Source organism: Myotis yumanensis, unplaced genomic scaffold (assembly GCF_028538775.1).
Source record: "Myotis yumanensis isolate MYYU_CA2020_CCGP unplaced genomic scaffold, mMyoYum1.0.hap1 SCAF_20, whole genome shotgun sequence".
In the NCBI taxonomy this organism is placed as follows: Eukaryota; Metazoa; Chordata; class Mammalia; order Chiroptera; family Vespertilionidae; genus Myotis; species Myotis yumanensis.
The window spans coordinates 11,226,768-11,250,575 of NW_027223771.1; the positions used below are offsets into that span (position 1 = coordinate 11,226,768).

The 23,808-nt window shown below is 64.5% G+C and overlaps 2 protein-coding genes across 2 annotated transcripts in view; one reads left to right on the forward strand and one right to left on the reverse strand.

Moving 5' to 3' along the window:
* The window catches only part of IL16 (interleukin 16), a 53,407-nt gene extending 41,183 nt beyond the window's left edge, over positions 1–12,224 (forward strand). Inside the window, 9 exon segments of the mRNA XM_070400347.1 lie at positions 27–114; positions 853–1,262; positions 4,777–4,927; positions 5,939–6,929; positions 8,382–8,547; positions 9,675–9,776; positions 10,976–11,231; positions 11,361–11,498; positions 11,761–12,224. Of these exon segments, the coding sequence (XP_070256448.1) occupies positions 27–114; positions 853–1,262; positions 4,777–4,927; positions 5,939–6,929; positions 8,382–8,547; positions 9,675–9,776; positions 10,976–11,231; positions 11,361–11,498; positions 11,761–11,957 (2,499 nt within the window). The 3' untranslated portion in view covers positions 11,958–12,224.
* STARD5 (StAR related lipid transfer domain containing 5) lies at positions 12,147–22,181 on the reverse strand. The gene is made up of 7 exons (XM_070400348.1): positions 22,003–22,181; positions 21,134–21,183; positions 19,931–20,063; positions 18,598–18,715; positions 17,587–17,680; positions 13,692–13,823; positions 12,147–12,509 (listed from the first exon to the last, which is right to left on the reverse strand). The coding sequence occupies exons 1-7, from the start codon at positions 22,099–22,101 to the stop codon at positions 12,458–12,460; spliced, it is 678 nt and encodes a 225-aa protein (XP_070256449.1). The 5' UTR covers positions 22,102–22,181; the 3' UTR covers positions 12,147–12,457.
* Between the last annotated feature and the right edge of the window lie 1,627 nt (positions 22,182–23,808).

Below are 23,808 nucleotides of genomic sequence, written 5' to 3' on the forward strand. Positions count from 1 at the left end.
TCAGCGAGTGCCTGGCATTTCCTTAGGTCTCGGAGCAGCAGCTCAAAGCTGCCGTGGCCCAGGCTGCCGAGGGCCTCCGGTTCGGCAAGGAGCGGCCCCAGTGGAGCCTGGAAGGTAAGGGAGTTGGGACTTTTGTTTATTTATTTATTTTTAATATGTTTTTATTGATTTCAGAGAGGAAGGGAGAGAGAGAGAGAGAGACAGAGAGAGAGGGAGGAGAGACCTCAATGATGAGAGAGACTCATGGATCCGCTGCCTCCTGCACGCTCCCCCACTGGGGATCAAGCCCACAACCCAGGCATGTGCCCCAACCGGGAATCGAACCCAGGACCCTTCAGTCCATAGGCCAACACTCTATCCACTGAGCCACACCAGCCACAGGCAGGATGCTGGCCGTTGGGGGAGGGGTGCTGGCCATGGGGGGTGGGGTGCTGGCCGCTGGGGGAGGGCTGATAGCCACTGGGGGCAGGGTGCTGGTCTCAGGGCGTGGTGCTGGCTCTTGGACAGGGTGCTGGCCAAGGGACGGGGTGCTAGCTGTGGGTGGGGGTACTGGGTGCAGGGCGGGGTGCTGGCCGCGCAGGGGTGCTGGCTGCGGGAGGGCAGGGTGCTGGTCTCAGGGCGGGGTGCTGGCCCTTGGACAGGGTGCTGGCAGCGCAGGGGTGCTGGCTGTGGGTGGGCGGGGTGCTGGCCCTGCAGGAGTGATGGCTGCGGGTGGGCGGGGTGCTGGCTGTGGGTGGGGGTGCTGGGTGCAGGGCGGGGTGCTGGGTGCAGGGCGGGGTGCTGGCCCTGCAGGGGTGCTGGCGGTGCCCGGCTGCCAGCTTGCTCAGCTCGGCCTCTCTGCCCCCCACGTAGGCGCCAAGCGGCTGGAGAGCAGCTGGCACGGGAGGCCCTCGGCAGAGCGGGAGCCCGGCAAGAGCTCGGCGCCCCCCCAGCGCCGCACCCCGAAGCCCATGGTGCGCTCCAGCAGCGACAGCAGCTGCATGTCGGGGTCCCCCGGGGGCAGCCCCCGCCGCGGGGCCCCGACGCCCTGGGACCTGGGGGGCCGCGCCGACAGCCCCCGGGGGTCCCCCCAGGAGAGCCCGCCCCTGCCCGAGGCCCGGGAGCCCCACCCGCCCCTGCGGACGAAGAAGTCGCTGGAGATCTTCGTGCGGAAGCCCACGGCCTCCAAGCCCAAGCCCCCGCCCCGGAAATACTTCAAGGGCGACAGCGACCCGCCGCCCAGCCCGAGCCCGAGCCCGGAGCACGTGGCCCCTGGTCCCCTGGTGAGTGGCCCCTGCTCGGTGGCCCCTGGTCGGTGGCCCCACGCGCTGCCCGGAGCAGGAGGCGGCCGGCCCCGCGGGCACTCGGCCCTCCGCCCGCCGGGACAGCCTCGTAGGGACACGTGGCTGAGGCTGGTTCGCCTTCAGGCCTGACGCGCGATGGGAGGCACTGGGTATTGCCAGGTAGGTTTGGGGGAGCCCAGAGCTCCCCGAGTTTGAGGGACGGCAGCGTGAGGTGAGGGCTGATGGGTGAGCATGGGGCCACGGGGGGGGGGGGGGTGCAGCAGCTTCCGCAGAGCTGGGTGCACCTGCGCTCACCTGAGCCCCACCCGAGCCCACCCGAGTTCACCCGAGTTCACCCGAGCTCACCTGAGCCCACCCGCACCCACCCGCGCCCACCCGAGTTCACTCGCGCCCACCCGCACCCACCCGAGCTCACCCAGCCCACCCGAATCCACCCGAGTTCACCCGAACCCACCCGAGCCCACCTGAGTTCACCCGAACCCACCCGATTTCACCCGATCCCACCCGAGCCCACCCGAGCTCACCCGAGTTCACCCGAGCCCACCCGAGTTCACCCGAACCCACCCGAGCTCACCCGAGCCCACCCGAATCCACCCGAGTTCACCCGAACCCACCCGAGTTCACCCGAGCCCACCCGAGTTCACCCGAGCCCACCCGAGTTCACCCGAACCCACCCGAGCTCACCCGAGTTCACCCGAACCCACCCGAGCTCACCCGAGTTCACCCGAGCCCACCCGAGCTCACCCGAGTTCACCCGAACCCACCCGAGTTCACCCGAGCCCACCCGAGCTCACCCGAGCCGCACCCACCCGCGCCCACGGAACCGGGCCTCTGGGAAGCCATCATAGCTTTGCCCGCTGATTCCCAGTAAAGGGAACCTCACACCAACCGCCACGTCTGATTTGCCGGCTGCTGGACCCGCCTTTCCTAGACACGGGCTCCTGTCCCTCACCACGTGTCCTTCCTCCCGCCGCTGCAGGGCCGGCCTCCGACCTCTCCCCTGACCTGATGGGGGGGTGGGGGAAGAGGCTGTGGGGTGGGGGGTGGGGGGGAAGAGGCTGTGGGGTGGGGGGGAGAGGCTGTGGGGTGGGGGGTGGGGGAAGAGGCTGTGGGGTGTGGGGTGGGGGGGGAGAGGCTGTGGGGTGGGGGGGAGAGGCTGTGGGGTGGGGGGTGGGGGGTGGGGGGGAGAGGCTGTGGGGTGGGGGCAGGAGCAGGGGCAGACGGCGTCCTGCTGAAGTTTTACCCTTGAAACCTTACGGGCCGGCGAACCGCTGTCGGCGCTGTAAATGCAGTGAAAACGCCAGCACCGTTCCCGCCCGACCAGCCTCCGTACTGTGCTCACGGTCAGGAAGGACGCGGGAAGCGTGGGTCTGGCCCCGTGGCGCGAGCATACGTTTCTTTAGATCCTCTGACGCTTCTGTTGTGCGCCCGACACCCTGCTCTCCTCTCACTACCCTGAGCGCCCCCACTGCACCCCTGAACCAAGCGTGTCCCGCTCAGAGGCGAGCGCAGGGCAGATGAACACGGTTTGCGTGGACGTGGCCGCAAAAAGACAAAAGCTTCCGTTTTCATAGAAACGTAGGTTTATTTCGATGGAGCCGTGCTGAGTGCAAAGGGCTGAGATAAATGAGTCGCCATTAACATAAAGTAACAACATTTTAGTAAAAATTAATCTTTTTTCTTTTTAAAAAAATTTTATTGATTTTTTACAGAGAGGAAGGGAGAGGGATAGAGAGTTAGAAACATCGATGAGAGAGAAACACCCATCAGCTGCCTCCTGCACACCCCCCACTGGGGATGTGTCCGCAACCAAGGTCCATGCCCTTGACCGGAATCGAACCCGGGACCCCTCAGTCCGCAGGGCGACGTTCTATCCACTGAGCCACACCGGCCAGGGCTGAGCTGGTGGTGATTTAGGCCCCATGGAGGAGCCTGCTCTGTAACCGGTAATTCCCATACACATCGCCCACCAACCCTGCTGACCGCCTACCCTACACCAAGCATGTCAAACTCACGGCCCGCGGGCCGCATGCCTCGTTTATTTCACAAGTTCAACGGGCTTGGCCTCTCAGCGGTTCTCAACCTGTGGGTCGCGACCCCTTTGGGGGTCGAACGACCCTTTCACAGGGGTCGCCTAAGACCATCGGAAAACACATCTATAATCACATACTGTTTTTGTGATGAATCACTGTGCTTTCATGATGTTCAATGTGTAGCAGTGAAATTGGGGGTCACCACAACAGGAGGAACTGTATTAAAGGGTGGCGGCGTCAGGAAGGTTGGGAACCGCCGGCCTACATGGACCACAGCAACGCAGACACGAAGCCTAACAACACAAGGTCCCGTGGAGCTCGTGGGGTGGCAGGAAATGGGCCCCATCTTGGATTTCAAGGACAGTATTTCTTAGAGGAAAGTGTGAGATCCTCAACCAAAGGAGGACTTAGCAGTAAGTGAAGGCCCCAGAGCCTCATTGAATGGGGCCGGGGCTCACACCGCCCGTCACCCCCTCTCAGGCCAAAGACCTGCTTTACCCACGATCACGTGCGCGTGTGGACACACGGGTGTGTCCACCCTCCCGCCCCACGTGGAGGCCACGCCTCTGCTCAGACAACCTGCACGTGTTCGTGTGGGAGTCGTGTGTTTATTTCCAAGTAGCCGGGCTGCAGGCTCCTCCAGGGCGGGACGTCCGCTGTTGCTTCTGCCACCAGGATGTTTGTTTAAAGACCAACTTGGGCCCTGAGCGGTGTGGCTCAGTGGATAGAGCATCAGCCCGCAAACTGAAGGGTCCTGGGTTCGATTCCCGGTCCAGGGCTCATGCTCGGGTTGTGAGCTCGGTCCCCAGTAGGGGGTGTGCAGGAGGCAGCCGATCGATGGTTCTCTCTCATCGTGGATGTTTCTCTTCCTCTTCCTCCTTCTTCCTCTCTGAAAAGACCAATTCGGTTGCATTCTCACGCATGGTCGTCTCGTATTAAAATAAGGCATTTTTTGCCCAACCCCGTTTGGCTCAATGGATAGAGCGTCGGCCTGCAGACTGAAGGGTCCTGGGTTCGATTCCCAGTCCAGGGCTCATGCCCGGGTTGCAGGCTGGATCCCCAGTGTGGGGCGTGCAGGAGGCAGCCGGTCCATGATTCTCTCTCATCACTGATGTTTCTCTCTCTCTCTCTCTCCCTTCCTCTCTGAAAAAAATAATTTAAAAAAAGACTAATTCGGTTGCATTCTCACGCATGGTTGTCTCGTATTAAAATAGGGCATTTTTTTTCTAAGTTAAAAATTACTACCTTTGTTTTCTATAAAAATAACACAAAACACCCCGATGCAACCGGAGGCCGTCTTCCCGGTGCCCACACAGCACCCGGGACCCTGTTCACGGGCCGGGAGCCCACGACTTCCCCCCGAGGCCCCAGCTCACCCGCCTCCTGCCCGACACAGGACCTGCCTGTCGCACTCGGAGGCCACCGTTTTGACACAGTCTCGCTTCCTGTTTACGCCACAGGAAGACAGCCAGCTGCTGCCACCGCTGCCACCGCGGGAAGTCCCGGGGGCCGGAGTCCCCCCTGCCCTCGCCGGCTGCCCGGGACCCGAGGGCGGCCTGCAGCCGGCGTCCCCCACGGCGGCCGAGCCGGGGAGCAGAGGCGGCAGCCCAGGTAGGACTGCGGGCCCCGGAGAAGGGAGCGCAGAGGCCATGGAGGGTGGGACGCGAGGCTGACCTGGGGATCCATGTCTTGCATCTGGCGATGGAGGAAGGCGGGCTGGTGGAGGGTCAGGAGCCATCGCGTTGAGGCAGAGGGAACGAGGGTGCCGTCGGGGTGGGAGCCTCTGTCTGTGTGGGGGATCCGGGGTGTCTGTGTGGGGGATGTGGGGTGTCTGTGTGGGGGATCCGGGTGTCTGTGTGGGGATCCGGGGTGTCTGTGTGGGGATCCGGGTGTCTGTGTGGGGAACCGGGGTGTCTGTGTGGGGATCCGGGTGTCTGTGTGGGGATCCGGGGTGTCTGTGTGGGGATCCGGGTGTCTGTGTGGGGGATCCGGGTGTCTGTATGGGGGATCCGGGGTGTCTGTGTGGGGATCTGGGGTGTCTGTGTGGGGGATCCGGCTGTCTGTGGGGTGATGCTGGGGTGTCTGGGGTGATGCTGGGGTGTCTGTGTGGGGGATCCGGGGTGTCTGTGGGGTGCTGCTGGGGTGTCTGTGTCGGGGATCCGGGGTGTCTGTGGGGTGATGCTGGGGTCTCTGTGTGGGGATCCGGGGTGTCTCCGTCATTGATCCGGGTTCGAGGGGAGGAAGGCCGGTGAGCACGTGGCTAACAGGACGGAGGCCCAGGTCAGGGACACGGTGTGTCCACCGCCCGCTGAGCCAGGTGGACCTGGGATGCGCCTTGCAGACCTGGTGCCTGAGAAGTAGCAAGTTGGGGGCGTGTCCTGGGTGGGGGGGCAGGACCACAGGGTCGCGCCCTGACGCGCAGCCTCCACCCGGCCCTGCCCTCCCAACGCCGGTCCCTCCGCCGGGGCGAGCCTCCTGCCCGCTGCCTCCCCCGCCCCGCAGCTCCTACCCACAGGGTCCCCCCTCCTGCCTGCCCCTCCCCCGCGCCCTGCACCCCGAAACCAGGCCTCAGGAGGGCCGCTCGGCGGGTGCAACGCCAACCCCGCCTGTGTCTGTCCGCAGGGACCGCGCTGCAGCGGCCGGCGCGCGTGGACGGCGGCCCCGAGGACCCGTGGGTGCGCATCTCCGGCTGCATCCGGAGCCTGTTCAGCCCCATCATGAGCGAGAGCCACGGCCTCGCCCTCCAGACTCCGGGCCTCACCACCGTGGATGGGACGCCGGGCCCCGCGGAGGGCGCCCCCCCGAAGCCGGACACCAGCCATGGCGCCCCTCGAGGGCACCCGCCCGCCGACGGCGGCGCCGTGAAGAGGGGCCCCCCCGTGGCCCCCAAGCCGGCCTGGTTCCGCCAGAGCCTGAAGGGGCTGCGGCCTCGCGGCCCGGACCCTGGCGAACCTCCGGTCGCCGCCTCCAGGAAGCCCTCGGGGCTGCCCGCCCGGGCCTCTGGCTCCATTCGCCAGAAAATCAGCTCCTTCGAGACCTTCGGCTCCTCCCCGCTGCCCCCCAAAGCAGCCCTGAGACCCAGCCTGCAGCCCCCCCGCTCCCGGACCGAGGCCCCGGAGCCGCCCGGGAAGCAAGAAGTTCGGGGGGGTTCTGGCCCCTGGGGGCGAGGGGCGCCCCCCACCACGGAGCAGCCACGGCCACAGCCGGAGGAGCCGCCCCCTGGTCCCCCCGCGGCCACGGAGGCCGGCGATGGGGGTGCACCGGGGACCCCGCCCCCGGAGCCGTCGCCCCGAGAGAAAGCCCCCTCCCCGGACCCCCTGCCCCGGCTGCTGCCCGCGCCGACGGCGGGGCCCCCGGGCTCGGGGCTCAAGGCGCCGGGCCAGCGCGCCCGTAGCTTCCCGCTGACCCGCACGCGGTCGCTGGATGTGCCGCCGGCGGACGACCGGACGGGCCCGCTCTACGCCCTCAGCAGCCGCGTGTCCTCGGCCGTCATGCGCTCCCTCCTGTGCCTCCCGGCCTCGGCCCCCGGCAGCCCCCGGGACGCGGGGTCTGCAGCGTCCTCGCCCGGCCCGGACCCGGCCGCCAGCAGCACCGACTCGGGGTTCTCCCTCAAGTAAGGGCGCCCCCGCTCCCCCCAGGGCGGCCTGCCCTCCTCCTCTTGTCCGTGTGCATGGCTGCATGCGTGTGCATGTATGCATGCATGCGAGTGCACCTGCGTGCATGCGTGTGTGCACGCAACTGCGTGCGTATGCATGTGTGTATGTATGCACGCACCTGTGTGCACGTACACACATGTGAATGGGTGCATGCAATTGCATATACACACATGTGTGCATGTATGCATGCACACAAGCACACCTGTGTGCACGCATGCGTGTGCATGTAGTGCAAGTGCGAGTGCATATGAGTCCACTCGTGCACGCGCATCCATGTGTGTGCAACTGCACATGTGCGCATGCGTGTGCACACGTGCATGCATGCGTGTGCATGCGTGCGTGAGAGGGAGGGGCAGCTCAGCCTTCCTGCCAAGGAGGCTGCCCAGCGCTGGGCTGGGAGGGGTGGAGGTGAGCTGGGACGCCCTCCTCAGGGGCGCACACGCAGCACCAGGGGTGCCCCCTTGGGGTTCCTGCTGGCTCTGCACAGGAGCTCCTTCCCTGGACAGGAGGTCATGACCCAGGCCCCCCCTCGTTGGCCTCACCCAAGTCCCTCCGGGGCTCCCCGATTCCTCCCCAGGTCACATGAGGAAGTGGCCCCAGCGGTGCCCTGGGCACCCCCTTCACTCCTCCCTCCTTCTGGGGACTCTGCGTTCCCCAATTTCCTCTACTCTCCCCTCCCCCCACCGCGTCCTCCAGGCCCAGCCTCTGCAGACAGCGCGCCTGTGCAGGGCCCGCCCTGGGGACACTAGACCGCCCCAGGCCTGGCGGGGACACCCTGCCACCCAGGGTCCGGCTCTGGGGGGCCGAGAAGCTGCTCTGCTGTGGGGTGTGCTGGGGGGCGGCCCCCCACAGTCCTGCCAACCAGAGTGCTGATCCCCCAGGACTAGGTCCAGCTTCACGCAAAGCAGAGTGAAGCTACGAAACATCGCTAGACGCGTACATGAGTCCCACAGACCAGGAGAGCCGGCTGCTGGCTCGCGGGCGCCCCCTGTAGGGAGTGAGCCAACCCCTGATTGACAGCTGGGGGCACCCCTGAGCGAGTGAGCCGACCCCTGATGGCCAGCTGGGTGCACCCCTGTAGTGAGTGTGCCACCCCCGATGGCCAGCTGGGGGCACCCCTGAGCGAGTGTGCAACCCCTGATGGCCGGCTGGGGGCACCCCTGAGCGAGTGTGTGACCCCTGATGGCCGGCTCAGGTGGGGCCACTGGGGACCTCACCTGGCACAGCTGTGGGCCCACAACTCGCCTGCCATCCCCCGGGGCCCCCACCTCGCCATCACGGGGAAGGTGTCTGGCCCGGCCCGCAGGCTTGTTGCCATGGGCAACGGGACGCGCACCTGCACAGCTCTCAGCCCCCGGCCTGGCCTGGCCTGGGGGCAGCCCCTAACCCCACCGCCGCTCCCCCTGCAGCCTCTCGGAGCTGAGGGAGTACACGGAGGGCCTCGGGGAGCCCGCGGAGGCCGAGGCCTGCGCCCCCGCGCCCGCGCCCGGCCAGGCGGTCCTGTCCCTGCTCAGCGCGGAGGAGCTGAAGAAGTTCATCGAGGAGGTGAAGGAGCTGGACGCGGCCACGCTGAAGGTGGGTTCTCACGTCTGGGGGGACAGCGCGTCGCCTCCGAGGCCCCTGGGGAGGCAGCTGAGCCCCGTGGGAGGGACAGCATCCTGGACCCGCAGCGAGGCCTCCACGGGGGAGGGTTGGGCTTGGGGTGCAGCTCGTGCAAAGCTCAGTCTCTGGCTTGATCCCTGAGCAGAGGCGAGGCTCCGGCTGCAGGGCCGGCTCTCGCTCCGCGGGGGCCACTTCCTGTCCCAGGGCCGCCCCCTGCGCCTCTCGGGGAGATGCTGCTGGGGAGCAGCGCGCGAGCTCCCACGGGGCCTCCCCTGCACCCCGAGGGGCCCCCCAGGGCGGCCAAGCTGCGCGCGCGCTTCAGCCCCTGCAAGTCCCACTTCCCACGCGCTTTCTGATCACCAGTGGCCGCGGAGCCAGGCGCCAGCCCAGGGTGTGTGTGTCGGGGGGCGGCTGGGGCCCTGGTGGGTGGCGGTGGAGGGACCCTCCAGCCGCGGTGAGAGCTGCATCCCAGGTCAGGAGCCTGGGGTTCCCCTCGCCCAGGGCCTCTGCACCTGGGGGACCGCTGGGAGGCTGGGGCGGGGGGTGGGGGGGTAGGGAGGTGGGGGTGCAGCGAGGCCTGGGGGCTCCAGTCAGAGGTCAGAGCCAGGGGCTGGGGGCCCTGCTGGCGTCCTAGCTGGGGCTCCGGGGCGCCCCCTGGTGGCCGGGGAGCCACGTGCCCTGCAGGTGCATCGATTGGGTCGCGCGTTGGTCTCTGGAGACATCAGCCTCCAAACACCATGAAACCGGAACCGCCTGGCTTCTGGCTTCTCCTTTCCGAGCGCGAAGCATCCGGTCGCTCGGGCCTGCCTTCCCCGCGGGGTCCCGTTGGCGCGGGAGCCTCCGGGTCTCGCCGGGCCCGTCTGGCTCCTAGAAGTGACCCGCGGGGACCCCAGGCCCAGAGCGGGGCAGCTGGGAGGTGCCGTGTCCCGGGCAGCTCGGGGGCGTGGGCGCAGGTGCTCGGGGTGGGGGCGAGGCTGGGCCCCGCGGTGCTCCTGCTGCGCCCCACGTGGAGCAGGGGGAGGGGGGGCGGGGGGAGCGGGGGGAGTGGGGTAGCGGCTTCCCCGGAGCAGCTCTGACCGAGTCCCGCGCTTCTCCCGCAGCAGCTGGAGAGCATTCACGTCACCATCCTGCACAAGGAGGAGGGCGCCGGCCTGGGCTTCAGCCTGGCGGGGGGCGCGGACCTGGAGAGCAAGGAGGTCACGGTGAGTGTGTGTGTGTGGGGGGGGGACCTGGAGGGCAGGGGGTCAGGGTGAGTGGGTGGAGGGGCGGGGGGCGTGGGCCTGGAGAGCAAGGAGGTCACGGTGAGTGTGTGTGTGTGGGGGGGGGGACCTGGAGGGCAGGGGGTCAGGGTGAGTGGGTGGAGGGGCGGGGGGCGGGGACCTGGAGGGCAGGGGGTCATGGTGAGTGTGTGTGTGTGTGTGGGGGGGGACCTGGAGGGCAGGGAGGTCACGGTGAGTGGGGGGGGGGGCGGGGGGAGGGGACCTGGAGGGCAGGGGGTCATGGTGAGTGGATGGGGGTGGGGCATGGGGCGGGGACCTGGAGGGCAGGGGGTCATGGTGAGGGGCAGGGGGCGGGGGGCGGGGACCTGGAGGGCAGGGGGTCAGGATGAGTGTGTGTGTGTGGGTGGGGGGGCCTGGAGAGCAAGGAGGTCACAGTGAGTGGGTGGGGGGGGCATGGGGAGGGGACCTGGAGGGCAGGGGGTCAGGGTGAGGGGCAGGGGGCGGGGACCTGGAGGGCAGGGGGCGGGGACCTGGAAGGCACGGGGCGGGGAACCGGAGGGCAGGGGGTCAGGGTGAGGGGCAGGGGGCGGGGACCTGGAGGTCATGGTGAGTGGCCCCTCGGCCGGTGCTGGGGTGAGGGGCGGGAGGCCAGGCCGGAAGTGGGGGTGGGGGGTGGGGGTGGGGGGGCCTCAGGGCGGGCGGCGGCCCCTCCTAGGAGCTCAGTGCCCATCCCGCGTGTGACCAGCTCCAGCCTCAGCGGGACCCTCACTTAACAAAGGCCTCCCACGCGGGCGGGGAGCGCGATCGCCCAAGGACACCCGGTCCCAGGGGCAGGGTGACCGGTGACTCGGGGCCTGAGGGCGGCCTGCAGCCAGGACGGGGGTCAGGCACCTGGCGGGAGGCCCGGGGAAGGCAGGTCCCGCAGGTGCTGCCACGGGAGCGGGACGCCGCCTGGACGGTGGGTGGCCCCTGAGGGCCGAGGCCGCGGTGGCCACGGGCCGTGGGCGCTGACCCAGAGCAGCTGTGATCAGGGGCTGAGACGGGCGGGGAGGACGGGCTGCTCTGAGTGGGGGGATGCGGGCCTCGGACACACCCGAGACCCCCACGCTGGCCACGCCTCCGACCCCCGGCGAGACCCCGGGTCTGGCGCAGGAGGCTGGAGCCCTGACCTCTGCCCCCAGGTCCACAGGGTGTTCCCCAGCGGGCTGGCCGCCCAGGAGGGCACCATCCAGAAGGGCGACGAGGTGCTGTCCATCAACGGCAAGTCCCTCAAAGGGGCCACGCACAGCGACGCGCTGGCCATCCTGCGCCAGGCGCGGGACCCCCGGCAGGCCGTGGTGGTCACCCGGCGGCCGGCACCCACGCCGGAGGCTGTACCCGCCCTGCGCTCCTCCCCGGAGGCTGCCGCCCCGGCCACTGACATCCCCGCAGACCCCGGTAAGTCCCCCGCTGGGCACCGGGGGGCAGTGGCCGGGCCTGGGGCTGCTGGGCCGTGTGGACAGGACGCACAGGTCAGCAAAGGGCGCGTGGCCCAGGGCGAGCGTCCCTAACAACCGTCTCCCCCAGCAACGGAGGCCGCGGTCGCCATGGTGACGCTGAAGCTAACGCTGGAGAAGACACCTGCGGGGCTGGGCTTCAGCCTGGAAGGCGGGCGGGGCTCGCTGCAAGGGGACAGGCCCCTCACCGTCAACCGGGTTTTCACAGGTGCGCCTGCGTCCCCCTGTCCCTCCAGCCGTCCCTCTGTCCCTCCAGCCGTCTCTCCAGCCATCCCTCCGTCCTTCCAGCCGTCCCTCCGTCCCTCCAGCCGTCCCCCTGTCCCTCCAGCCGTCCCTCTGTCCCTCCAGCCGTCCCTCCGTCCTTCCAGCCGTCCCTCTGACCCTCCAGCCGTCCCTCCATCCCCCCAGCCGCGGGCGGGAGGAGGTGCCTGTCCCGTCCCCTGAGCCCAAGCCTCCTTCTCCCTCCCCAGGGTCGGCCTCGGGACCGGAGAGCGAGAGTGTGCAGCCGGGGGACGAGGTGCTGCAGCTGGCGGGCTCAGCCGCGCAGGGCCTCACGCGCTTTGAGGCCTGGAGCCTCATCAAGACCTTGCCCGACGGGCCGGTCCCCGTCCTCATCCGGAGGAAGATCCCGCGGCCCCAGGGGACCCCAAGCCCTGTGAACCCGTAGGCCGCGTGGACGCAGGAGCCGCAGCACACGATTCTCAGGGTCACTCAGCCCGCCCAGGGCTCGGCCTCGGCCGGGGCTCGGACCTGCAGGGACGGCCCAGCACCAGGTACCGGAAGGCGAGGCCGCGGCGCGGGGCGGCTGATGAAACAGACAATGCACAGATGCACAGAGCCCACGCGGACACCTCGCTGGAATAAAGTGGGGTGTATTGCACCTGCCGCCGAGCCCACGCGGACACCGCGCTGGAATAAAGTGGGGTGTATTGCACCTGCCGCCGAGCCCTGTCCTGCTGTGCACAGTCCCCAGGCGGTGTCGTGACGAGCCACCCCCAAGGCCACCGGCAGCGGGCGGGCAGGGAGGGCCGCTCACGGGCACCGGCGGGACCCCACGTGGAGGGCTTGCTCACGGGGCTGGCGGCCGACCTCGCGGGGCCGCTCCCCGCAGGTGCTGGGTGTCACAGGCGGGCGTCCCCCGGCGGGCCACCCGGTCCGTGCGCCTCGTCACTGGATGGGCCCCGCGGCCTCTGTGCTCTCTGCCGGCGCTGGAACCAGCCTGCGGGTGGGAGGGAGGGGGCGGTTGCTGGGCTGTTTTTGGAAAATACTGTCCATCACACCAAACTGCGGAGCTGCTGTGGCGGCACAACCTCTCCAGGCCCAGGGTCCCAGCCGCGGGGCAGGGAAGCCAGGACGGGGTGAGCACACGGGGAGGACAGGAGACACGAGGCGGGGGGACAGGGGCACGCAGCGGGTGTAGGGGAGGCACACAGAGGGGTACCGGGCAGGGAGGGGGTGTAAGGGGGCACACGGGGGTGTATGGGGCATGCAGGGGTGTAAGGGGGCACATGGGGGTGTATGGGGCATGCAGGGGTGTAAGGGGGCACGCGGGGGTGTATGGGGCATGCAGGGGTGTAAGGGGGCACACGGGGGTGTATGGGGCATGCAGGGGTGTAAGGGGGCACACGGGGGTGTATGGGGCATGCAGGGGTGTAAGGGGGCACACGGGGGTGTATGGGGCATGCAGGGGTGTAAGGGGGCACACGGGGGTGTATGGGGCATGCAGGGGTGTAAGGGGGCACGCGGGGGTGTATGGGGCATGCGGGGGTGTAAGGGGGCACACGGGGGTGTATGGGGCATGCAGGGGTGTAAGGGGGCACACGGGGGTGTATGGGGCATGCAGGGGTGTAAGGGGGCACACGGGGGTGTATGGGGCATGCAGGGGTGTAAGGGAGCACACGGGGGTGTATGGGGCATGCAAGGGTGTAGGGGAGGCACGTGGGGGGGTACGGAGCAGGCAGAGGGTGTAAGGTGGCACATGGGGGTGTATGGGGCAGGCAGGGGGTGTAAGGGGGCACACAGGGAGTGTAGGGGAGGCACGCGGGGGGTACGGGGCAGGCAGAGGGTGCAAGGGAGCACATGGAGGTGTATGGGGCATTCAGGGGTGTAAGGGGGCACTCGGGGGTGACGTGGGGGGATGGGGGCACATGGGGGCACTGGGGACATGTGGGGGTTTCAGGGGGCATGCAGGGGGGATGGGGGCATGTGGGGGGCACATAGGGGGTTTAGGGGGCACGCGGGGGTGTATGGGGTATGCGGGGGGTGTACGGGGCATGCAGGGGGGACAGGGGCACGTGGGGGCACAGGGGACATGCGGGGGGCATGCAGGGAGTGTACGGGGGACACACGGGGGGGACGGGCCACAGACAGAGCAGCGTGGGCACCAGAGGGCATTGCTGACCTCACTGCGCTCCGGAGGTTGGTGTAGAAGCCGGCCATGCTGCGCGGAAAGAAGCTGTCCACCACGCGCTGCGGGAGGAGCCCGCTCAGGTCCGTCTGGAAGAAGGCGACCACCCTGGTCTTGCCGGGCTCCCTGGGAGGCGACAGCACAGCTGGGTGAGGCGTCCGCCGAGGCGCCAGCAGGTGGGGCAGGCAGGGAGCCGCCCCTGGCGTGGCCGGACGGCAATGGCACTGCCCTGGGCCCTGGACCTGCTGTACGCAGGGGGCGCTGCACTCAGGGCAGGTTCTAGGGTCACACCAGTGGCCAAAGGGAGCAGCTCAGCCCCAGCCGAAAGGTCCTTCACCCCCTGCTCCGGACGCGGGGCGCGCACTCTGTCTGGGGGACCTGGGGGCTCCTGACACCCTTTCAAGGGCATCTGAAGGTCAAAACCATTTTCACTCTCATTCTCCCACGAGGGTAGCATGTGCTCCAGGCCACACGATGGGCGGTTGGCATCACAACACCCCGGGCGCAGGAGCAGACACGGGCTTCCCTTACGCCCGGCGGTCCGGAGACGGGCAAATGTGAATCACTGCCACTCCTTCCACTGTTTTTGGTGGTTGTTTAGAAAAATATCATGATTTTTCATAAAAATATTTGTTAATATGTAATTTGTTACTTTAAAACATTCTAAAAATTTCCCATTTTTACCTTCAAACACAGTAAATACTGATGGTTATAATCTGCATCAAGCATGTCAAACTCGTGGGTGCGGCCCGCTGGCTGCAAGTTTGACATGCTTGATCTACATGGACAGAAAACTCTAAAGCCCTGAAAAAAATTTACGAGTATAATTTTTTTTACACACCAATAACCAACTAAGAAAACAGTCACATTTACAACGGCATCAAAAAGAATAAAATACCTGCTAATAAACTTAACCAGAGAGGTAAAGACCTGGACTCGGGAAACTGAAATATTGAAGAAGATACAAATAAATGGAAGTGCATACCATGTTCATGGGTGGGAAGTGCATACCATGTTCATGGATGGGAAGTGTATACCATGTTCATGGGTGGGAAGTGCCTACCATGTTCATGGGTGGGAAGTGCATACCATGTTCATGGATGGGAAGTGCATACCATGTTCATGGATGGGAAGTGCATACCATGTTCATGGGTGGGAAGTGCATACCATGTTCATGGATGGGAAGTGCATACCATGTTCATGGGTGGGAAGTGCGTACCATGTTCATGGGTGGGAAGTGCGTACCATGTTCATGGATGGGAAGTGCGTACCATGTTCATGGGTGGGAAGTGCATACCATGTTCATGGGTGGGAAGTGCATACCATGTTCATGGATGGGAAGTGCGTACCATGTTCATGGGTGGGAAGTGTATACCATGTTCATGGGTGGGAAGTGCATACCATGTTCATGGATGGGAAGTGCATACCATGTTCATGGGTGGGAAGTGCATGCCATGTTCATGGATGGGAAGTGCATACCATGTTCATGGGTGGGAAGTGTATACCATGTTCATGGGTGGGAAGTGCGTACCATGTTCATGGGTGGGAAGTGCATACCATGTTCATGGATGGGAAGTGTATACCATGTTCATGGATGGGAAGTGCATACCATGTTCATGGGTGGGAAGTGTATACCATGTTCATGGATGGGAAGTGTATACCATGTTCATGGGTGGGAAGTGTATACCATGTTCATGGATGGGAAGAATTAGCATCATTAAAACGTCCACACGATCCAAAGCAATCCACAGATTCAACACGGTTCCTATCAAGATAACCAACGGCATATTTCACCGAATTGGAACAAATACTCCAAAAAAAATTTATAGGAACCACAAAAGGGCCCGAAGAGCCACAGCGATCTTGAGAAAGAAGAACAGAGCTGGAGGAGTCTCGCTGCCTGATCTCAAACACCACGAGCCCAGGGTCATCTCACAGCCTGGCCCTGGCCTAAACACAGACACGCAGACCCATGGGACAGAGCAGAGCGCCCAGAATCAAACCCAGGCCTCTAAGGTCAGTTAATGTTTGACGACAAAGTATGCGGACCGCTGAGAGAACTGCTGACCGCTCTCTGACCGCCTGTCCTCGATCAATCACAGCACTGAGACCACAGTGGCCTCCTCTTTGGCGCCCAAGTCCTCCCAGGGCCCCAAACCCTACAGTGTGGCCTCTGCTACTCGAGGCCCAGACCCCCCACCTCCTCCACCCCCACTCTACCCAACAGCCTCCGAGGCTCCCTGTATGCACCCCGCCCCACTCGGGGCCTCTGACCCACCCGCCGGCTGTCAGCCTGACCCAGTGACCTCAGGTTATTACCCAGAACCACCTGGTGCAAACTGGCCACCCCCTGTGACATCAGCAAGGACCACTCCACCCAGGCTGGGCTCTGGGGGACAAACAGTGGATGCACTCAGAGGCGGCCTGTGGGACAGGGGTCCCAGGCTGGGGGGCGGGGCTCAGAGGACACAGAGAGGACCGCACACATCCCTGACCCTCCCCGGGCCTCAGCTCTCATCTGCTCCTTGGGACCAGATGCCTGGACCAGAGGGAGAGTCCCCACTTGTACACAGAGATTAACGCTCCCACAGCCTCTCCCGTGCCCAGGCCTCTGCACACATCACTGAGGGGACAGGGCTGGGCCGGGTAGCTGCGAGCAGAATCCCACTCGAGCTGCTGTCCCCTCCTCCCTGTCCCCTCTGCCTGTCCCTCCTCCCCTCCTGTCTGTCCCCCCTACCTGTGCCTCCACCCCTCCTGCCTGTCCCCTCCTGCCTGTCCCTCCTCCCTGTCCATCCTCCCTGTCCCCCTGCCTGTCCCTCCTCCCTGTCCCCCTGCCTGTCCCTCCTGCCTGTCCCCCCTCCCTGTCCCCACTGACTGTCCCTCCTCCCTGTCCCTCCTCCCTGTTCTTCCTCCCCCCTTGCCTGTCCCCCCTGCCTGTCCCTCCTCCCTGTCCCCCCTCCCTGTCCTTCCTCCCCCCTTGCCTGTCCCCCTGCCTGTCCCTCCTCCCTGTCCCCCCACCCTGTCCCCCATCCCTGTCCCTCCTCCCTGTCCCTCCTGCCTGTCCCCCCTCCCTGTCCCCACTGACTGTCCCTCCTCCCTGTTCTTCCTCCCCCCTTGCCTGTCCCCTCTGCCTGTCCCTCCTCCCTGTCCCCCCTCCCTGTCCTTCCTCCCCCCTTGCCTGTCCCCTCTGCCTGTCCCTCCTCCCCTCCTGCCTGTCCCTCCTCCCTGTTCCTCCTGCCTGTCCCTCCTCCCTGTCCCCCCTGCCTGTCCCTCCTCCCTGTCCCCCCTGCCTGTCTCCCCTGCCTGTCCCTCCTCCCTGTCCCCCCTGCCTGTCCCTCCTCCCTGTCCCCCCTGCCTGTCTCCCCTGCCTGTCCCTCCTCCCTGTCCCCCCTGCCTGTCCCTCCTCCCTGTCCCCCCACCCTGTCCCCCATCCCTGTCCCCCTGCCTGTCCCCCCTCCCTGTCCCCACTGACTGTCCCTCCTCCCTGTCCCTCCTCCCTGTCCCTCCTCCCCCCTTGCCTGTCCCCCCTGCCTGTCCCTCCTCCCAGGCCCCCCTCCCTGTTCTTCCTCCCCCCTTGCCTGTCCCCTCTGCCTGTCCCTCCTCCCCTCCTGCCTGTCCCTCCTCCCTGTTCCTCCTGCCTGTCCCTCCTCCCTGTCCCCCCTGCCTGTCCCTCCTCCCTGTCCCCCCTGCCTGTCTCCCCTGCCTGACCCTCCTTCCTGTCCCCCCTGCCTGTCCCTCCTCCCTGTCCTCCCTGCCTGTCCCTCCTCCCTGTCCCCCCTGCCTGTCCCTCCTCCCTGTCCCCCATCCCTGTCCCTCCTCCCTGTCCCTCCTGCCTGTCCCTCCTCCCTGTCCCCCCTGCCTGTCCCCCGGCCCAGAAGCCCGCCCTCACCCTGGCACAGGTTCGCAGAAGCAGCCACAGGGGTGGTTTCGTCCCCTCACATAGCCCGGCCTCGGGGGGCACAGCGGGTGCTCCAGGTTGGCAGCTGGAAGACAGGGCGCAGGGCTGTGAGCCACCACGGCAGATGGTGGGGCCCCCGGCATGGCCTCCCCTCCCCTCCCGGCCCCACAGTGCGCACCCCAAACCTGGGGCCCGAGGAGGCGGCCAGGGACCTGCTCTGTGATCCCGAGCCCCCGCGGCCCCACCCACTGGTTCTTCCCACACAGCATCCCCCGCCAACTCAGCAAGGAGAGCAAGAAACATGTCAGCCTGGCCCATGTGGCTCAGTAGATAGAGCGTCGGCCTGCAGACGGAAGGGTCCCGGATTCGATTCCCACTCAGGCCGCATGCCCCGGTTGCGGGCTCGATCCCCAGTAGGGGGCGTGCAGGAGGCAGCCAATCCATGATTCTCTCTCATGGATTGGTTTCTCGCTCTCTCTGAAATCAAATCAATCAATCAATCATCTATCAGTAGAAGTCTACATTGTCCAATCAATCAATAGAGTTCTACATTGCCCAGCCAGTGTGGCTCAGTTGTTGAGCATCAACCTATGAACCAGGAGGTCACAATTCGATTCCCAGTCAGGGCACAGGCCTGGGTTTCGGGCTCCATCCCCAGTGGGGGGTGTGCAGGAGGCAGCTGATCCGTGATTCTCTCTCATCATGGATGTTTCTCTCTCCCTCTCCCTCCCCCTCTCCCTCTCTCTTCCTCTCTTTCTAAAAATCAATGGACAAATATCCTTGGGCGAGGCTTAACAAAAACAATAATAAAATAAGATCATAAAACAACGGCCTTGGACCGTCCTGTCTCCGACGGCCGTGGCTCCTGCCCCGACCCGACAGGGCAGGGCACGGTGCCCTGGGGGCCGGGCGGCCGCCAGCTTCCCTGTGGAGTGAGTGGGTGGGAGCAGCAGCAGCCCCGGCCACCCCCCAGGCCCGCGGCCCGGCCTGTCGGTCACTCACCGCTGGAGATGAGGGTCCCGTCCTCGAGCTCCGTGGCCAGCGCCAGGTCCACGAAGTCCCGCGGGGAGATGAGCTTCATGGCGGCCGAGGGCGTGGCGGTCCTGGTGACGCACAGGTTCTGCGGAGCCAACGCTGAGGTGTTAGCCACTGACAATCGCAGTGCGAGCCACAACTGCTCACCACCTAGGCTTGTGGTTACAGGGAGCAGCTGAGTTTTAAATATTTAATTTCAGCCCTGGCCGGTGTGGCTCAGTGGATAGAGCGCCGGCCTGCGGACTGAAGGGTCCCGGGTTCGATTCCGGTCAAGGGCATGTTCCTTGGTTGCGGGCACATCCCCAGTGGGGGGTGTGCAGGAGGCAGCTGACCGATGTTTCTAACTCTCTATCCCTCTCCCTTCCTCTTTGTAAAAAATCAATAAAATATATATATATATTTTTTAAAAAGGATAAATGATTAGGATAAATGCATGGGCTGCTCAGAACGGGAATTGGGGTTCCTGGTAAGACTCACGTGTACCATTTCTGAACGAGGAGTTTGCTGGAGCGGATGCTGCCAACAGCATCATGGGATTTAGGTGCAGTGAAAAGCATGGCGTCCTGTTTTGTTCCAAACTGCCGGGCGTGTTACATGTTAAAAATGAGCCCGGCCGGCGGGGCTCAGTGGCTGAGCATCCACCTAGGAACCAGGAGGTCCGGGTTCGATTCCCGGTCAGGGCTCATGCCCGGGTTGCGGGCTGGATCCCCAGTGTGGGGCGTGTGGGAGGCAGCCGATCCATGATTCTCTCTCATCATTGACGTCTCTCTCTCTCCCTCTCCCTTTCGTTCTGAAATCAATAAGAAAATATACTAAAAAACAAATAAAATAAATGTACACTGACAGTCACGGAATGAAATAGGCAATTCTCTTCCCTTCAAATGCTCTCGGGCCACGTGGGCTGGCGGCCACTACTGAACAGTGACAGGGAACATTTCCAGAAAGTTCTAGGTAGCAGGGCTGGCCTAGTGACCCACCAAGGGAGCACCTGTCACCCAGGAGCTGCCCCTGGCCGAGCCGGACGCTGGCAGGGAGCCCTGATCATGTGGCCCCATGGGGGGGGGGGGTGTGGGGTTTGGGGGGACAACTCACTCGACAGCCCACGGTCATGTCCAGCCCCTGCCTCCCGCCCTCGCAGCCTCCGTCAGCCTCCACTGCTCTCTCAGCTCCGGGGTCACCCGCTTCCTGCCCGGGTGGGCACTGGGGGGGCTGCAGAGCCCCCCCCCCACTTGCCCCTAGGTGCCACCAGCCCCTCCAGCGGCCGGGCCAGTCCTCCCGGGCGGTGTCCGGGGAGACTCACGTCGGTGATGCACTCGATGACTTCAAAGCTGCTCACGTTCTCGTCCCACGTCTCCCGCAGGCTCCCGGGCAGCGGCTTCACAAAGGCCCACACGTCCCGCGGGGCCGCGTCCACCACGCCTTCCCCTCGGTACCTGCGGGGCAGACAGGGGGCTGACCGGGGCGGCCCCCATCAGCCCGTCTAGCCCGGGAGGACCCGGAGGGCCAGCCTTGCAGGGAAGCGGGCTGAGCCGCCAGCCCCGCCCGCCCGCAGGCCTGCAGACAGATGTGGGCCCTGTGTTCCCGGGGACGTGGCTGCTGGGAATGAGTTAGTAGGAGCGAGGGGGGGGCGGTGGTTTCTGGAGAGAGCTGGCGAGTCCGCGGCTGGGTGCTGGGCCGACTGGCACCTTTTCTTTTTTTGTCTTTATAACATATTTTTATTGATTTCAGAGAGGAAGGGAGAGAGAAAAATCAATGATGAGCCCTGGCCGGTGTGGCTCAATGGGTAGCGCGTCGGCCTGTGGACCAAAGGGTCCCGGGTTCGATTCCAGTCAAGGGCACGGACCTCAGTTGCAGGCCCCTCCCCGGCCCGGGCCCTGGTCCGGGCATGTGCAGGAGGCAACCCATCGGTGTGTCTCTCTCACATCGATGTTTCTCTCTGTCTCTCCCTCTCCCACTCTCCCTACGTAAAAATCGATGGAAATATATCCTTGGCTGGGGATTAACAAAAAATATACAAATAGCCCTAACCGGTGTGGCTCAGTGGATACAGTGTTGGCCTGCAGACTGAAGGGTCCCAGGTTCGATTCCCGGTCAAGGGCATGTGCCTTGGTTGCGGGCACATCCCCCGGAGGGGGCGTGCAGGAGGCAGCTGATCAAGGTTTCTCTCTCATCGATGTTTCTAACTATCCCTCTCCCTTCCTCTCTGTAAAAAAATAAAAAATATATTAAAAAATATATAAATAAATATATTTTATAAAAAGCATCAATGATGAGAGAGAATCACTGATCGGCTGCCTCCTGCACGCCCCCTACTGGGGATCGGGCCCGCAACCTCCGGCATGTCCCCTTGACCAGAATCGAACCCGGGACCCTTCAGTCCACAGGCCGACGCTCTATCCACTGAGCCACACGGGCCAGGGCTGACTGGCATCTGCTAGGAAGGAACCCCGAGAGTCCCCAGGAGGTGCGGCGCCCTGACGGGCTGCGAGCCGCGAGCACTTACAAGTTCCCTGGGAACTCCACGGACGGCCTCCAGGAAACGGTAACTCCGTTCTGTCAAAAGGCAAAGAACCGCAGGATTCAGAGCGAGGAGAGGAGGCGAGGGGCTGGGAGCCTGAGGAGATGGGGTGCTCCCAGGGTTAGGGGGGCTGAGGCTGGGTGGGACGGAGAGAGGGTCCTAACAGGCGGACCCCAGGAGCTCTGAGCGCTTTTGAAACCATCTTAAAAGCCACCGTTTCATTTCCTGGAACAGTTGAGGCCCTTGTGTTAAACATCAGAAGTGCCAGGTAAGAAACTGCGCCCCGCCCCAACCGGTGTGGCTCAGTGGATAGAGCGCCGGCCTGCGGACTCCAGGGTCCCCGGTTCGATTCCGGTCAAGGGCACGTACCTTGCTTTCGGGCACCTCCCCAGTAGGGAGTGTGCAGGAGGCAGCTGATCGATGTTTCTAACTCCCTCTCCCTCTCCTTCTCCCTTCCTCTCTGTAAAAAATCAATAAAATATATTTTTTTAAAAAAGAAAAGAAAAAGAAACTGCGCCCAGGACACCCTCCTGGGAACGCAGAGGGAGGGAGGGAGGGGCTCACACAGTGATGGACAGCTCCAGTCAGGTGACCTGGAACCAGGTCACCCAGGAAAGGGCAGATCCCTCTTTGCAAGCACAATGACCCAGTATTTGTTTTTAGGGAAACGCCTCCCTCTTCTTCCCCCCTCCCTCTTCCCCCCCACCCCGCCCCCCGCCACCTCCCGCCCGGTCTTCTCATTCCAGCGCCAGGGCTGGGAGCACGCGAAGCAGCAGGGAGAGGAGGAGCCGGCGGGCCTAGTGGACCCCAGCACCAGGGGGCACTCCCAGGACCCTCCCTCCCGCCACACTCACGCCTTCCCGGCATGTCTTCCAGCCCGACGCGTCTCGCCGGTACCGCAGCATCTTCTCCGCCACCGCCTCGCTCGTCTGCGCCGCCAGCGCGGGGTCCATCGCGCCGGGGGCTGCGCGAGGCTCGGGGTCCAGGCTTCGGGCTGGGCTGCAGGGGGAACGCGCGGCGGAAGCCGAAACGCCCCGACCCGGGCAGAGCGCGGAGCCACGCCCCCTGCCCCGCTCCTGCCCTCGGATTGGCCCAGGCTCCCCAGGCCGGCCCCGCCCCGCGCTGAGATTGGCAGGACGGGCTCCGAGGGACGCATCACTCCGGGGCGGGTCTAGCAGAGCCCGGCTCCGCCCACACGGCGCTGGGCGGGGCCCTGGGGGCGGGGCCTGCGAGGGCGCAGGCGGAGAGCCAGGAGCCTTAAAAGCAAAGATCAGCCCTGACCAGTGTTGCTCAGTGGATAGAGCGTCGGCCTGCGGACTCAGGGGTCCCGGGTTCGATTCCGGTCAAGGGCAGGTACCCTGGTTGCAGGCACATCCCCAGTAGAGGGCGTGCAGGAGGCGGCTGGTGGATGTTTCTAACTCTATACCCTCTCTTTTCCTCTCTGTAAAAAAATCACTAAAATATATGTGTTTTTTTTTAAAGCAAAGATGAATAAAGTCACCACATTTAAACAATGAAGCGCATCAAACGTAGTAAAAAGTCAGATCTGGGAGAAAAAACAGAGCCGGTTTGAGCTAAAACTAACTTTTCTTAGAGCACAAAGTGTTTTTACAAATCAGGAGGCCTGCAGACAACCCAACAGACAAGGGCAGGCCTGGGGCGTGCACGCACCCCGGGCAGAAACAGGGCTAAGGAGGGCGGGGCGCCTCCTCCGCCGAGGGAACCCCATAGCAAAACGGGGCGGGGGGGGGCCCTTCTCAATGGGAGAGGCCTGTGTGCTGTGCGTGGGCGTATCTACTTAGTGAACTTTCTGAGAGTAAAATCATTTTTAAAACGGTAACTTCCGTGTTTTGTTTTTTTTTCACCCAGTCACTCCTGCACAAAGTCAGGGAAGACTGCCTTGCAACTGGAGACGCCCTGGTTGGTTGTCGGTAAGGGATATTCCCTAGTGGCCACCAGGTGGTGTGACTTGGCTGGGGGGGAGGGGGGGAGGCTGGCGCCCCGAGGTGCTCAGTGCAGCAAGGCCAGGCTAGAAATAGGAGCTGATGGAGCAGACTATTCTAACCAGAGCAGTTTACTCTCTATAGAGGAGATAAATGGCATTTAACACTTAACTTTAAAAATAACTTCACAGCCCCTGCCGGTGTGGCTCAGTGGATAGAGCGCCGGCAGGCGAACGGAAGGGTCCCGGGTTCGATTCCGGTCAAGGGCGGGTACCTCGGTGGCAGGCTCCTGCCCAGCCGGGGCCCTGGTGGGAACACGGGCAGGAGGCCACCCACCGATGGGTCTCTCTCTCCCATCAATGTTTCTCTCTGTCTCGCCCTCTCCCTCCCACGCTCTCTAAAAACCAATGGGAAAATATCCTTGAGTGAGGAGTAACAAAAAATGAAGACATACATAAGAATCACTTAATATTTCCCAAATCCCCTGTTCCTTTCCCCTCTCAAAATGGAATGTTTTGTGCAGGTGCGGACGAGGAGCCATGTGTGTGACAAGGACACCTCAGGGAGGGAATGTCGCCGGAGGTGAGCGGGGTGGCCGGTGACACGGTCACACCCCAGCTCAGGCGCACATCTCAGCATCCCCACCTCGGCTGTGACCCGGTGAGGGACCGGCCGCCGCAGACCTCAGCTTCCTCATTTGGGAAATGAGAACAATAG